The sequence below is a fragment of the Asterias amurensis genome, chromosome 3 (genome assembly GCF_032118995.1).
Source record: "Asterias amurensis chromosome 3, ASM3211899v1".
NCBI lineage: Eukaryota > Metazoa > Echinodermata > Asteroidea > Forcipulatida > Asteriidae > Asterias > Asterias amurensis.
This window is the reverse complement of record NC_092650.1, coordinates 7,264,153-7,280,920: the sequence shown is the minus strand read 5'-3', so window position 1 is coordinate 7,280,920 and position 16,768 is coordinate 7,264,153. Positions and strand designations below refer to the sequence as shown.

The window sequence follows — 16,768 nt, the reverse complement described above, 5'->3', positions numbered from 1 at the left end:
CAGAGAGCGCTGGGGCTGTCCAGTTAAGTCCTAATGATGTCACCATGCAGGCCGAAAAGCAAACAACGAGGTGCTGGGTAGACGTGCCTCCAAAACAAACCTGAAGACTTCCTTGGGTTTAGAACGACGATAGTGAACATGGCAGTCGCATTTTTAACATCCAATCCTCTGTCGCCACACTTCCAAAGAACTGTCCAATATGAAAGGCTGCGATTCCAAAAATAAATATACGCATAAATAAACTTGATTCAATAACAAAGGCAATGTTAAAATTGGAGAAAACTAATAGTAGAAAGATAGTAAAACAATCTAAGAAAAAAAAACACACTGCAAAACTCAAGTCTAAGGAACAGCAGTCATACAAAGCAACGCTGATTATATGAATGAAGAAAGTTTGCCAAATTGAATCTTCTTCAAGTTCTAAACTTGAGGTCTCGAAATCAAATTTGTGGAAAATTAGGTACTTCCTTCTCAAAAACTACATTACTTCAGAGGGAGCTGTATCTCACTATGTTTTTTACTATCAACCTCTCCCCATTACTCGTTACCACAAAAGGTAATTACCAATAGTGTCCAGTGCCTTTAAGTACGTTTACTGGTACATGTAATTACTCAAAATAATCATTAGCATAAAACCTTGCTTAGTAACAAGTAATGGGGAGCTGTTTATAGTATGATAGTAACGGCTCCCTCTGCAGTAACCTAGTTTTCCAGAGAGGAGTAATTTTCCACGAATTTGGTTTCGAGACCTCAGATTTAATATTTGATATCTCAAAATGAAGCACCAGAAAGCACACAACTTTGTGTATCAAGGGTGTTTTTTCTTTCATTATCATCTCGCAACTTCAATGACCGATTGAGCTCAAATTTGCACAGTTAGTTATTCCATGCATATGTTGAGATACAGCAAGTTAGAAGACTGGTCTTTGACAATTACCGGTACCAATAGAACGTGACCACCGTCTTTAAGTAAAAAGAGTTGACATAAGGTCAAGGAAAATTACCCAATGAGTATTTTTGACATCAGCAACACCTTTCGAATAATAAGGCGTGCAGGGATCGAGGACATAAAATTGAACAACAGTACCACCTCTACAATTGTGGGTTATTTTCATTTCTGTAACGTTCTCCCTATGGAATGGACAGTTTTAGTCTATAACATTTAATGTGAATTTTGAAAGTACTTACCATTCATATCTTCAAATTTTGGGTTGATTTTCATTTGTTTACCCCCGGCAGCTCCTACTGTGTTTATCATGTATGTATCCAACAGTGATGATGCTTACACAGTCTAGACGATCATGTTTTTTGACAGTGTGATAAGAAGAACTAAAGGCAGTCCCAGTCCCAGCTAAAAACTAAAGGCAGTCCTAGCCCAGCTAAAAACAATTTTATTTCTCGTCAAACAAACGTTCTCATCAAGTAAAGTGCATTTTAAAGCACCAAAAATGATATGTCACTCGGTTACGAGGCTGACAAAGCATAAAGTTTAAAGCGGCTTATTAAATAATATTAATTCAGCATGTAGTTTTTGAGAAAGATGTAATTTCTCACTGAAGTAATAAAAGACTTCTAGCTAGAAGTCTTTTATTCCTACCTGAAAGCACACAAATTCGTCTAACAATGGTGTTTTTTCTCTCATCATTTCTCGCAACTTTGATGACCAAAAACAATTTAGCTCAACTTTCAGCTTGTTACTTTTATGCTGATGTTGGGATACACCATGTGAGAAGACTGGTCTTTGACAATTACCAATAGTGTACCTTCCCTTTAATACAAGTATGATGATAAGCAGGCCTGTGTGAGTATGCAGTGGACGATTTCCCTTGATTAGTAGAGCAAAATGCTATTAAAAAACCATCATTTGCTACTTAATATTACATTGTTCAGTCAAAATATTTTGCTTTATGATGCATAAGTGCTGGATGAAATCATTCTCTGAATTGTAAAGGTCGATGTACAGTAACCATGTCAAAATGTGTACATTATTGTCTGCATTGAGGATTAAAGGAACACGTTGCCTTGGATCGGACGAGTTGGTCAAAACAAAAGCGTTTGTAACCGTTTTGTATATAATGCATATGGTTGGAAAGATGTTTTAAAAGTAGAATACAATGATCCACACAAGTTTGCCTCGAAATTGCGTGGTTTTCCTTCTACAGTGCGAACTAACACGGTCGGTCATTTATGGGAGTCAAAATTTTGACCCCCATAAATGGCCGACGTGTTAGTCGACGAGGTAAAAGGAAAACCACGCAATTTCGAGGCATGTTTGTGTGGATCATTGTATTCTACTTTTACAACATCTTTCTACCCATATGCATTTTATAAAAAACGGTTACAAACGCTTTTCAAAGACCAACTCGACCGATCAAAGGCAACGTGTTCCTTTAACTAGTGCATTCCTTTGTAGCTGGTACCATGAAAGGAATTCCCATGAAAGTACCGTCATCAATGAATTAAAACAGGCTGGTGCAAACTCACAAATGACAACCCATTTGAAATCCAAGTGAGATGGTCTTTCAAAAAATCTATTGCAAGTGACAACTTCCTTGAGCTGTCCGGACGCATTTTTTCCCTCTCTAGTACAGAAATCATCATCCAAAATGTTCCTTTTTTTCTGCGGATTACCTTTTTTGGATAGATTTAGAAGAACAAAAAAGCAACATTGAAAAGCACTCAACAGTGGGGAATTCAACGTACAGAAAAAATGTTATTCGGCCGTGTGTGTGTGCTAAATATTTATCCTACGGGTGTTTGATGCGCTTGCAAATAGTCTACCTTGAAGTTAACTGGTACGCTATGCGCAGCTGCGCTGGTCCCGGTTGTGGGCTTGTTTTGCAAATAAACCGTTTGCTATTTTTTAGTAATACATAGATTGAGTAAGCACAATGAAAACAATGATGAGTAATCATGTTGAACTGCATGGTCTTTCAAACCGAATCTTGAATAGCTCCAGCAGACATTTCTGAAACTGTAAATAAAGTTACTCAAAAATGAGCATTTGAGTTGTGACCGCCTTTCAAATTCAGCTAACCTTACTGCGTTAAGGGTATATATTTGTTAATGATATTTTAATAACCTAGGTTATTTACAGGCCTTAAATAACATCCTTAACCTGACATCTGACTGATCAAAAACATCTTTGATCTTGGCTTCCTGCTCGGTTCAGTTAAAATATATTTGCCATTTTTGTTGCCAGTCAGCACTCACCAATAATACTAAAGCATATGAAAGACTCAGTGTGTCGGTCCATCCTCGGCACAACCACGTCGAGAAGAGAATCCACCACCGACGGGCACCGAGACTTACTCGGCAGACTGGCCAGGCCTCTCCCGTCACTATAATAGCTTGCCCGACATAGCCAAATCGTTAAAGATCCAAACACTCATTTACGTTTCCTTTTCTGCGAGTTGGAGTTGCTTCCGCCAGGTAGCGACAAAAACAGCGCCATGTTGGTTTGGGAAAACTTTCCAGGGTTTTTACGAGCTCCGGTTAGAACATAGAGGATTGCAAAAACGGCAACATCCGATGTGTTGAGTGTGAGGCAGGCAAAAGGAAAATTTACTGTACCGACTTGTGCAGAACGAAACCTTCCACTGTGGGCCGACGATGAAGGGCCCCTTGCCCATGCACGTTCAACGTGAGTCACATAAAATCAACGGTGCACATAAAAAGGCTCACTTGTCTTCCAATCCTAACGTTCAATGCCAGACTTTTCTACCAAAAAGAACTCCCATTCTCACCGAATTAGAGTCTGACATGTCGTGGGACAGCTGTCAAGTACGCTGATCCTTTCGGTTTAGCACCAAAACCACAAAGTGTGGTGGTTTTCGAGGTGATATTTTTTCCTTTCTGCAGCACAGCACATACGGGTCGTATGCATGTAATCCGTCAATGGCGAACGAAAAAAAGTCCTCCAGACTGTACTGGACGGATCACGGCCATTTTAGCAGACAGGTAGGTTAGCTTCCTGTCTGGTATATAACCGCAGAGGGGATTGGTGGCTAGTTTAAAATAAACAATTACGCAGGGAAAAGCTGTAAAATCTACGTAAACAAATCAGTTTAATTTTCTTTTTGTATGCTTCTGTTATTTCCATTTTGGAATGATGAATCTTAAGGAATTATATATCTGGGTTATTTATCGCACTTCCGTCCCTCTAATAATACCTGTCTCCTACCCGTAATGCACTCGTCGAATCAATCAATTAATTAACATGCATGCAGCTGCTGGCAGCAGGTACGGTAGGGGGCGTCTTGTTCCCATGACTACATGTTTGCTGCACGTTTGTTGTGGCCCATTCCTGTTGGAAAGTTCCTGATCGTCAGTTAAAACTATTCCTTGTGCTTAACGCTGATTAATGCCAGTTTCAGCAAGATTTCCTCTACTTACTTTTTAAGAAAGCAATCAACAAAGAACGAGTCATAATGGCAGAAAGGCCGGCAGTAGGAAACGCCGTGGCTGGTCTCAATTTTGTAGCAAATGACCAGATTTGGTAAGTTAAAAGTTGAAACAAAATTGACTGCACCTGACACTGACAGGCAAAGTGTGTTACTATTACTATTATAAACTGTACGGCCAAGTATACTTCCATAGTTCATTCATGTCATCTTTACGTGTTCAATTCTTCAGTAATCAGTTCGAGTTTGAATTGCCGATGTTAACCTTTGGCCGGTAAACTGGGCCGGTATTTTGTTTTTATTAAGGTTAAATAGAAAAAAGAGGCATAATAAATAATTGGTACACCAATCTTCCAATATTTCCTTCATAGAAGACATAGATAACAATAAACATACTGTAAAATTAAAAGAGGTCAACACCTTCTCCCACCAAATATTGTTGTATTTACCTGGTGGAGTCTTCAAGGGAAACAGACAACATGAAAATGGTAAATACTACAATATCGTGCTCGTTTTGGCCAATTTGATTCCAACCAACTCATACTCAAATCAACTTGTGTGTATGAGTTTCACATTCTTGAGTTGGTTGGTTGGAGTACAAGTAGTTGCGATAACCCTCCCTGTGACAGCGAGAGGAGGGATATGTTAACGTTATCGCAACTAAAGTACAAGATGGTTGGAAAATGTATGAGTACGGGTTTTCAGAGTATGGTTTAGTTTAGCCCCATAAATCGGTCCAATCCACTCCGTATCCTTGGCCCCAGCATGTCTGATACCAAAATCTTTCGCTTCCTTTAAAAACCATCTGCAACGATCTGCATCATGAAACTTACCAATCTATTGCTTCAGAAGTTGCAGATAGCCCTACACTTGGAATTGTTCAAATAGGTATCACAGGTTTTGAGTAAAAATTAAATGAGTTTTGAAAGAGAAGTAAAGTATCTTGCTCAAGGACACAAGTGTCACGACCGAGATTCGAACCCACACTTCGGTGAATCAGCACCAGAACTTGAATTCGACGCTCTAACCCACTCGGCCATGACACTCTGTAGTTTCGTAGAGGCAACAGAAGCAATTGCCTCTGTTACCCTTGGTGCCCCTTGCCCTTTAGAAAGGAGAAGGATTAAGTATCCATACCACTACAAGAACATTGCACATTTCACAGAGACCATTGCCTTGTTCCCCCCCCCCCCCTCAAACTTTTCGATGAACTTCCTGATATGGTTTCGATGAATGAAAGCGCCCTTTTATCATGATTAGTACCAGGTCTAAAAGGGACCGACTGCTTTAAAACTCTGCCATCCGAAACCAGGATATGTAATACATAATGAGGATTAAGCATATCAGTTCCCATTCTGCTGTGCATGAGATGTACAGGCAGCTGCAAAACTCAACTCCTACCCCAACGGAGACCATAGTGACAACAAACCTCTCTTGCTCCAAAACACTTCTTCACATCAGTAAAACTAAATCACGCGCGGGAGATCATGCCTTTCAAGCTGCTGCTCCCCGGCTCTGGAATTCCCTTCCCCGTCACATCTGGGAAGCCAACACACTGGAACGGTTCAAAAATATGCTCAAAACCCATTTATTTGTTTAATCTGACCATTTTTGTTTTTGCTTGTACTTTTTTTTGTATCTTTGTCTTTGCATTTTTTGTTTCTTTGTAAATTGTAAAGCGCTCTGTTCTTTGTGGGGCGCTATATAAATGCTTTCATTATTTTTATTATTTTTATAAAACACTCGAAGCTGAGCAATAGTCACTGTCCCAATGTCCCCCCAAGAAAAACATGGAAAAAGAGTTGTCTGTAGTTCTCACGCTTCCAAACTGTTATCCATTGCTCAAATAAAATAAACTGGTCAGGAATTTCACCCTAGAAGAATTTCTAGTTACAAAATCAGCCGTGTCTGGGCGAATGGCATTAAAGGGAAAGCGTGTTCGTTTTAGTAACATCATAACATTCAACCTGACGCAAAAGTCTACGAAAGTGCACTCAGAAGATGGTAAAATACTTCGCATTATTTTGAGAAAAACTTCAATTAGAAGTTGTCGGCAGCAAAAGTCAAGAAGCGCTGGCTCTTTAACGAACTTATCAAAATGTTACAACATTTATTGAGTAAGTTTTTAAACAGTTTTAATGGCTAAAAAACATTGACTTAAAGCAGGATTTGAATCTGCCACCCCGAATTAACGTGCTTGCGCTCTACTAACTCAGCTATCTACAACTAAAGTGGCAACCTCCCTATTTTTAAAACAGCATTCGGACAGTTCAATGTGAACAATAAATTCCTCAAAGCCCCTGACTAGATTTAAAAGCAACATCTGTCTTTCCAAGCGACAACTAATACCTATTAATTTTGCCAACAAATAGACTGTGACCACCCTTTTTCTTAAAGGCCTAAAAAACTATTAATTTTACACACTTGAACAGGATGAGAAAATGATGAATGAACACTTGAACAAATGGTTTGACAGGACTTGCACAGTTTCATTGATCTATTTTGTTAAATGTATTTTTTTATTTTTGTTTCCCATCTCGTTTGTAGGAAGGATCACATTAAGTATGAAATAGATGCTTCCCGCAGGTGGCCACATGACTGGGGTTTCTTGAGAACAAGTTACAAAGACGTAAGTATTATATGAAGCTTGCTCTTTGAGGCATGTGCAGAGCTTGAATTTAACATTGACCACTGGCCAGGGAGGCCACTGATTTTAGCCCTGGACCAGTAAATTTAAGGCTGGACAGGACCGGTGGTCTTGGGTTTTTCAATTGCACAATAATACCCCTGTGTGATATCTTAAGCAAAAAGAAAATATTCATAACTAATGTTGACTTTGAAATTCGTCAGGTGCTTATCTTTAAATTTTCTTGAAAATCAGAGTAAATAATACCTATTACAACAAATATATCTTCGCTTTTAAGTGCTTGTGTAAATAAAAAACAGTTAACATGTACATGTACATGTGAAACTCTGCATAAAGTTCTTTCTCGCTTAGACTTTGGTCGTGTAAAATTTACTCTGGTCAGGTAAAAAGTTATAAACGGGCTGCTTTTGGAAATTTGCACCAAGCTTGAGCCCTGATGTCTTAAAGGCAGTGGACACTATTGGTAATTACTCAAAATAATTATTGGCATAAAACCTTTCTTGATGACAAGTAATGGGGAGAGGTTGATGGTATAAAACATTGTGAGAAACAGCTCCCTCTGAAGTGCCATAGTTTTCGAGAAAGAAGTAATTTTCCACGAATTTGATTTTGAGACCTCAGATTTAGAACTTGAGGTCTTGAAATCAACCATCTAAACGCACACAACTTCGTGTGACAAGGGTTATTTTTCTTTCATTGTTAACTCGCAACTTCGATGACCGATTGAGCTCAAATTTTCACAGGTTTGTTATTGTATGCATATGTTGAGATACACCAACTGTGTAGTGCTGGGCGAATAGTAAAATTTTGTTATTCGGATACCGCTGGCCAACTATCCGAAGTTAACCGGATATTTGAATAGTTTTTTCGCCGCGAGAGGGCGCTATTTAAAAAAAATATATATATATGAAATATTATTTTTTGCCGCTAGAGGGCGCTGTTCGTTTGTGAATGAGATCTTATGGGCGGATTGATATTAGTTTTAGACAGTGTCACTCGGTTCATTCATAAAAATGACCGGATCTAATTTAAAGATGGCGATTTGCTTTTTCTTTTAATCGTGATTGACTCTACGTTAAGGAAAACTTTTGTAATCTTTGAACAAATTACGTCAGAAATGTCATTGTTTTAACTCTTCACGGAGGTGAGCATAGTTAAATACTTAATATATGCTGTTTTATGCTGTCTTAATAGAATTTTCGTAAGGATTCAGACAAAACATTCATATCAGTTGTCACCCGACGTCCGCGGATTTTCGGATATTAAAGAATATCCGGTTACTCGGTTGTAATTACAGAATTATCCGGTTTGTAAATAGGTATTCGCGCCCTATGCGGATATCCGGTTAAGAAAAGAAGGCATTCGCGGTTACGGATAGGAAAACCTATTCGCCATTAACCGGATATTCGAATAATTCGCCCAGGCCTACAACTGTGCATGCTAGTCTTTGACAATTACCAATTGTGTCCACTGCCTTTAAACTCAACCAATTAAGGCACCCTCTGGTATTCTTTGAACATTTTAAATAGAAAGTCACATTTACCTGGTGGAAGTTGGGGTCATTTGCCAGGTACTTTTAAGATTTAAGTTTAACAAGTCTGTTTTAAAACTAATCAGCTCTTCTGGCCAGTTTTAAAACAACCCAAACTTTTATCTTTTTACACACTTACATTACCTCAAAGTGAAAATGTTTCTCAAAGTGCTTTAAAAATGCTTTATGAAATGCTTTATACTAAGCTGTTGTTGACCTCTAATCAAAAGTTGTATTATTGCCATTAAATTGATTAGTGATTATCAAACATAGGTAGATTATGCAACTGAGCACTGAAAACTAATCAAGAACATGGGTATTAAAGGCAGTGGACATTATTGGTAATTACTCAAAATAATTATTAGCATAAAAACTTACTTTGTAATGAGTAATGGGGAGCTGTTGGTAGTATAAAACATTGTGATAAACGGCTCACTCTGAAGTAACAAAGTTTTGTAGAGAGAAGTCATTTTCCGCAAATTTGCTTTTGAGACCTCAGAATTAGATTTTGAGGTCACAAAATCAAGCCATCTGGAAACACACAACTTCGTGTGACAAGGGAGTCTTTTCTTTCATTATTATCTCGCAACTTCGACGACCAATTGAGCTCAAATTTTCACAGGTTTGTTATTTTATGCGAATGTTGAGATACACCAAGTGAGAAGACTGGTCTTTGACAATTACCAACAGTGTCCAGTGTCTTTAACAACACCTGGAACTGACCATGAGTCTTTTATAAATCTACTTGTAAATATTAACCGTCAATAAAACTTGCTTGATTTTTATCACATTGCCACCTGCTCAATACAATAAAATAAAAAAACACTTTCAAAGTCTGGATAGAGTTCACTAATTGTTCTGGGTGCCTGGGATCTAGGGTGACAGCAAGGTACTTTAGATTCTGATTGGTCCGTCGACTTTGTATATTAAGCACGTGTTTCCATTGACAACTTCAAACTGTAGAAGGGATTACACTTCCACATCCGAAGGTTGTGAAGTCCATTACTGCCGGCCTTTTTTAAGCGGACAGAATGAATGACCATCAGAAGTGGACAGTGAGAAAACGTGACTAAAGCCTAAGAGAGCGAACGTGAGCTCCCTTGACGACAAGGTTACCCAATAACAAAGACGCTTGTAAATTCATAATCCATACAAATATGACAAAAAAAAAAATGATAAATATCTTATGAACTGGGATGGGGGAAACAATACTAAATTGACCATGGTAATTTGTTTAGTCTAGACATGTAGATGATTGGTACTATCACTGTGATATTCAGCGGGATCAGCGGGGCAGGTGGTAAGTCGCAGAGTGTCTGTCCGGGTTTTTGTTTTTAAACATGTGTCCTAGCGCTGCGCTGTCGACACACACCCGAGTAAAAGTAAAAGGCAGCTAAATGAGGGGCATTAAAAGACATTACCTCACCGCTAATGACCATTCCGGCTTTTCGTATCTCGATGATACCAGACAGTTAATCAACACAATTGAAAACGGCCCGAACTTTCCACAATCAAAATGATGTGTCTGAAAGAAACCTGGTAGCAGATGTTCTGCGCAATCGACCTGTAATTTGTTTATTTTTCTTTTAAAGGCAGTGGAAATTATTGGTAATTACAACACAAAAAAATTATCAGCATAAAACCTTACTTGGTAAGGTGATGGGGAGCTGTTGATAGTATAAAAAATTGTGAGAAACGGCTTCCTCTGAAGTAACATAGTTTTTGAGAAAGAAGTAATCTTTCACGAATTTGATTTTGAGACCTCAGAATTAGATTTTGGAGTCTTGAAATCAAGCATCTGAAAGCACACAATTTCGTGTGACAAGGGTGTTTTTTCTCTCGCTATTATCTCGCAACTTCGAAGACAAATCGAGCTCAAATTTGAGGTTTGTGATTTTATGCATATGTTGAGATACACCAAGTGTGAAGACTGGTCTTTGACAGTTACCAACAGTGTCCAGTGCCTTTAATTAAATGTTTATCTTAGACTCGTGATCCTCCCCTTTTTTCTTAGTTCATTGACACTCACTGATCGGCTTCTATGTCACCCTCCCTGATGCGTACTTTGAATATAAATGAAATTGTTCACAAGGAAAGGTCAAAGTATTGAAAGATCGAAGTAGGTTACAACTCTAAAAAACAATTACACACGCAATAATTTATTTTTATTACCACATTTGGAAAGCAGATATATCTACTTACCCAACAATTATTTTCTTTCCATTGTCTCCCTCCACCACACGCAATCAAAAAGTATCGTTCCGAAATCCGAAGCACCGCCTCATTCACTTTTTAAAGTTAAAACGACACCCCTATTACCATAACAGCATATAACATGTACACGTACTTTCTATACTGTTCACCAAACAATTACACTGGGGCTCTAAATAGTGCCATTCCATTCAGACCACATGGCTTTAGTTAACAGACAGTAGTATTGCGAATAATCAGAACTTAAAGAAAGCAGCAAAGGAAAAATGTACAGATTGAGACACAAGTTAACTGCATTTCAATTTGACAAGCACTTAATACAATATGCTTTTACAAAGATAAAACAAAAACAAAAATGTGTGTCATCAAAACTAGATCAGGTCTTTCAAATGCAGACCAATATAACCATCTCAAACAGTCATTAATTTTCGATTTCACCCAAACACAAAATTATTTTCCCTTCAACCCGTCAGTATGTGAAGATCCAGACCCCCAGACTTGAGTCAGACACTGTTTACTCGTTTAGCTAAATAAACAATGAAATCTAACCCATTTATCAACAGCTCTGAACATTGCTCGATTTCAGTCGTCCCCCATAAAAACGGAGCCTGAAATAGTGCTGCAATGCAACGGAAGAATGTCAGTTATTCAAAGTTCAAGTTCAAAAGAGAATAAGGGTTTCCTGTGACATCTGGCACTTTTTGTTTGGACAGGGAAGACACATATTTTCTGCATCAAATTTACCAGATTGTTTTTTTCATTATTATTTGAAAGTCAGGCAGACCTGAAATTTCACTTGGCTCTTGCGATTTAGTCTTCCAGCTTGAAATCGTTCTCAAATCTCAGAGACATTCTCAGGCCCTGAACTTCATATTCTTGAAGGGGATTGGAAATATTATCGTGAATTTTTTTCTGGGAAACAGGGCAGTTCTTTGAAAGAAAGGCAAATATTCATTTGATCTGTAATTAAGGGTACCTTGGCAAGCGCCAACAGAGCATTTCTTTGAATCAAAGGCAAATGTTCATTGGATCTTTTATAAAGGGTACCTTGGCAAGCGCCAACAGAGCATTTCTTTGAATCAAGGGCAAATGTTCATTGGATCTTTTATAAAGGGTACATTGGCAAGCGCCAACACACCCAATTCCCATCTTGTGGGTTTATTAAAAGCCAGCTTTGTTATTATTGCACTTGCTACTTTTAAACAACAAAAAGTGGCCAAAGATCTTATAAGTTAAACCTTATTTGAGGCTGAAAAATATGGTGCAACAAAACTTTGTCGCATATTTCAGAATAACTGTTTACATGCAGTTAAGCCTCGAAGCTTTATGAATTCAAGTCTTCATCTGAAAACAAAGTGTCTGCTGATATTAACAAGAGAGCTTGTTAATGTTGATCAGACATGTTGATCATGGCTTCTTGTCTGGAAATGTTAGACAAGGCTTGCCATACAGACTCATTAGTGTAAAATTTCATAGTTATGAGAACATTTACATGTATATAACCAATGCTGGTCGATGAGTTACAAAAAAAGTTATTATATGTATGTAACAGACTGCATATCTCAATGGTGGGCCAATGGCGTCATACTTATGGGTGCCCAGATGACGTCTTACCAAGCTTGCTTCTTACTGCCTTCCCAACAATACAAGGTTGTGGAGGACACTGCTAAAAGATGCTATCATTCAAAAACAGTGTACATGGGATCCCATTAGATCCCAAGAGTCTAAAAAACATTTAAGAGTACAAGCAAGAGTTCCATGGTCTATGATGATTACAAAGTATGTATATTTCAAACTTGTGCTTGCATTGCACAACAAAAGGGTGGTGAGGGAACAAGTTTTGCTTTACCAATAATAACTGCATGTTGGCGAGTGTGTGGCATAGATATGGCACTTTACAAAAAAATGTGTCATTTGAAACTGTTGAAAAATCTGCAAATTTTGACAGTGCATTGGACCAAGTTAACTTTGTTTTTAGAGTATTTGACAAACTTATTCACTAACCCAAAACAAGCTGGATACCAACAGACAAAAGTACATCGCACTGTATTTTTCAGCTTCTGTTCAACAAGATTGATCTAAACATTTGCTGTTAACAGCGTCGTTGGATTAAGGCAAATAAATCATGATTCAAGATTTTGTTTCTTGCGGGGGTACTGTCAAGGGAAATCACGTAGTGAAAGAGTACAACATCATAAATCAAACTTTTTGTTTTGTTTCTCAGCTGGTAAAGGATGACTTCCAAAAGAGAGAGGTGAAGAAGATTGAGCTACCCCCACCCCTGACGCTGCCGCCCATCACACCTATCTCAAGATACATCAAGGTCCTACCCTCACCAAAGCCGTACCCTCAGACTTCAAGCTCTCAAGTAGGCTGGAGGTCAGCACATAACCTGCACAAACTAGAAATATATGGGTCATATGCCAGACCTAAAGGTGGACTCGTGAAGCAGTTGAATTGGCCAGCAGAGGGGATCGAGTAAACTCAGAAACCCTTAGTGAGGGATAAGGGAGCGGCAGATGTCAACATTTCGAAATACTTTTTTTCATGGTGTTCCGGGAATGGTCTTGACTCAAGGGAAGGAGGTATGCATGGTGGTGAACTTGGTTAGAGTGCATCTCGACAAGGAGATCAAGTGATGTGTGATAACCAAGACGAAGACAAACCCAACATAGCGGATGGTGACATAAAAGATGGAGCACGAGGCAACAGAGAAACTAATGTTATGCACCCACAAAATGATGTTAACACTCTGCTTAATCTTGTGTGACAGTTAGTCAACCCTATTAATGCTTGGACTAAAGGATCAACAATGGAATTTCATTCCAGTATTTCCGCATTTCATTTCTTTCAAAGTTGTATCATCTTTATAAAGATTTGATAGAGTAATATAAAAAGTTATCATTTCTGTTAGAGCTACAGCTTGGGTCGTTTATACATAACAATAATCTTTGTGGAACATAATAAACAAAACAAATCCTTTGTTCAACCCCAAAAATCATTTAATGTTATTATTTTTTTTCAACTAAATTTGTGTAACTTGCACCAAACACATGCTGAAGATCGGGTCTCTTTTTTCCCCTCATTTTTTTTTAAAAGTCTTTGTTTACAACTTTCCTTGAAATGTATGCTTTGAATACAGAATAGCTGAAAGGATGATGAACTGGTGTTCAACAAAATGAAAAATAACTATCCTTCAAAGTGGTGGGATCAATCCACTTTTTGTTAAGTCCCATCCTCCACAAAGACAGACGTGCGTGTATGTTGTTACACAGAACATACACCGACACAAATGTACCTGTGTCATCACAACATTTTCACCTGTTAGAATCAGTAAGGGCACTTAACACTGAAGACCTTTGTGTAAAGCGAGATTACTTTTTGTTCAAAGCAGCATTGTATGCGTGGGTTGGGAGAAAAAAACTGCGATCATCAAACTGTCAAATAAAAAAAATAACAGTTCTTTCTCATTAGGTTTCTCGGCTAGAGGATTGTACAAAGTACAGGTACATTTGGCATATTTTAAGTTGGGGAGGCTGGTACTATCTGCTCTACTGTCCAGGGGTCGATTTCACAAAGAGTTAGAACGCGTCTTATCTCGAGTTAGTACGAGTAACTCGTCCTATTACTTGTCCTAACTTAGGATTAATCTTAAGGTCTGCATGCTACAGTACAGGGTTGGGACTCGTCCTAAGTCTTTAAGAATAGTCTCAAGTTAGGAAGAATTTTTTGAAACTTTGCGTTACATCCTTCAAACTGTGAAGGAGGGACCAGGAGGGACCCTTCATGAATTTCAGCCCCAGGAATTGGTGGCAACTTGCTTTGGGACGACATGTGATGTTTGGTGACATCTCATTCATAAAATAAATAAAATAATATAAACAAACCTTATCAACAAAACCCTACGAGTATACTGAATAGTGGGATTTCTGAGCTAAAATTTTAGATCATCAACAACTAAAAGTGACCCATGACCCAGAAAGTTGTATTTCCTTTTATTATTTTTTATTTTTTTGACAGCAGTTTCAAATCTTCATTGAGATTCCCAACTGATCATTGTTTTATTTGTAAAAAATTAGTTAATGGCCTGATGATTCGACCTTAGAAGAGTCAGAAAGACTCTACGAGGGTCAAAAATGTGGGGCCATTAACTATTTATACCATAGGTCCTCTCGGTTAGTAGTTTGGATTGTGTCACTGAATATAAGCGGTGAAGCTGTACCCCAGTGCTTGGGATGTCTGAACATCGTAACAAGGGTTGATTTGCAACTCTGAATAAACCTTAACATTTATGTGGGGGGTGACTCAAAATGCATGAGAAAAATGCCACAGAATATTTGTTTTGGCAGTGTGCCAGTCCATGTGGTATTCCAATTACTTTTAAAGTGACACATTAATAACGCATAGTACTTCATCAAAAACAACAGACAAGATAATAACCTACAACCTGTAGCTTTTTGTAAGAAAATATTAACATGGGAAAAACATTTTTTTTTCAAACTGTTTTGAATGAGTTAAGTTAGCGAGAGCATCTGTCTTCGTTCCCACGAACTTGGCATTAGAAGAAGGAAGTACTAATTGACTGTTTGTAATCTATTCTTTAAAGGTTGCGCATACAAGTACAGATAGATTGTCATTCACTTTTGGAAGATGGATGTCTATTTACTGATAACATTATCAAAGAAAGTTGAAAACATCAATGGAAATTAATGGCAACTAACGAACTTTTCAATATTACCGGTAAATGAAGAATCGTGTTTTGTAAACTATATTTTGTATAAAGTGAAATTGTTTGCATATGATTATGATTATTATTAAGCAATAAATATACTCCCACATTCAAACTTTTAAAGGTACATGTAGAGTCATTAGTCTATGGTTGCTGATTCTTTGGCAAAAATATCAAGAAAATCTTTCTTTCATCTTTGTACACTGCTTTGTCTAGCTCATTCAAATATCACTATTGTTAAAAGCTTTAGTTCAAAATAAAAACTTAACTTTCTCAAGTCATTTTATTACCAACTAAGACCAGAAGTTTACAATTAATAACATTTTGTGAGTCTTTGTGAAACCTACTCTCTCTTTTTTTCCCTATTTTTATTCTTGGCTGGAATTAAAGTTCAAACGCCCCCGCTCAGGTACTCAGTGGTGGCTCGAAATGATCCATCAAAAAGTAAATTTGGCTGCGCCGTCCTCAAATGATAGCGTGGGTTGGTTGATTTGTGTTATATTGCCTCTCTTCCACTTAACATTTTAAACTCACTATTCCACACAACCGACTTTCAGTACTTTTTTATAACCTAATAGTAATTGATTCTTTAACAATACGAAGGAAACAATGTCTGTAGTGTTAGTTTGTCTATAGTTAAAAATACATTTTTAGAAATATCATGGTTTTTCAACATCTGTCCTGACAAAAAAACATACTTCTAAATAGTTTTATACTAGAAATTACTATTATTTTTTTTTCAACAAAGATTGTCGGCAGGCAAATATGCAAGTTTGAATGCAACACCATGTAATGATGTTAACGGGTATTTTTTAAAACATTGTTGTGATAAACATTCATCATTTAAATCAAGGTGTACTGTTTTTAATGGCTTAATAATTGTGGTAGGCTTCTGTTTTGCGGATTGATGTGGTCCAAGAAAGTGTGTGTATGTATATTTTGTAATGAATATTAAATTGAATAATAAGATAATGATCATCTGCGTACAGCATCTCTTATTATGTTTACCCCTCAGTAATAGACTTATGTACAGGATTGTCAATTGTCGTATCCCTAACTGTGACTCTTAAAGATGCTATGTCAGATTTTTGGCCCCAAACATTAAAAAATAGATTTTCAACCGCTCTAACGAAACAAAATTTAACTTTTACTTTAATGGTCATCAGGAACCATGACAAAAATTTAAAACTTTTCTTATAAACACATGGTCATGTGATATATTGTCGGGATCCCGACAAAAACTAATT

At 37.6% G+C, this 16,768-nt stretch overlaps 2 protein-coding genes across 3 annotated transcripts in view; one reads left to right on the top strand and one right to left on the bottom strand.

The window, feature by feature from the left end:
- Positions 1 to 3,889, bottom strand: part of LOC139935096 (uncharacterized) — a 151,468-nt gene extending 147,579 nt beyond the window's left edge. For both annotated transcript variants that reach the window (XR_011785755.1, XM_071929557.1), the window contains exon 1: positions 3,214 to 3,889. Coding sequence is in view for 1 of the 2 variants with exons in the window: in XM_071929557.1 (XP_071785658.1) it covers positions 3,214 to 3,256 (43 nt within the window). In the remaining variant the exon portion in view is untranslated. The remainder of the gene's footprint in view (positions 1 to 3,213) is intronic.
- A 405-nt stretch (positions 3,890 to 4,294) lies between these two features.
- Positions 4,295 to 16,497, top strand: LOC139935222 (ciliary microtubule inner protein 1-like). The gene is made up of 3 exons (XM_071929718.1): positions 4,295 to 4,498; positions 6,951 to 7,032; positions 13,017 to 16,497. The coding sequence occupies exons 1-3, from the start codon at positions 4,431 to 4,433 to the stop codon at positions 13,272 to 13,274; spliced, it is 408 nt and encodes a 135-aa protein (XP_071785819.1). The 5' UTR covers positions 4,295 to 4,430; the 3' UTR covers positions 13,275 to 16,497.
- Positions 16,498 to 16,768: the final 271 nt, after the last annotated feature.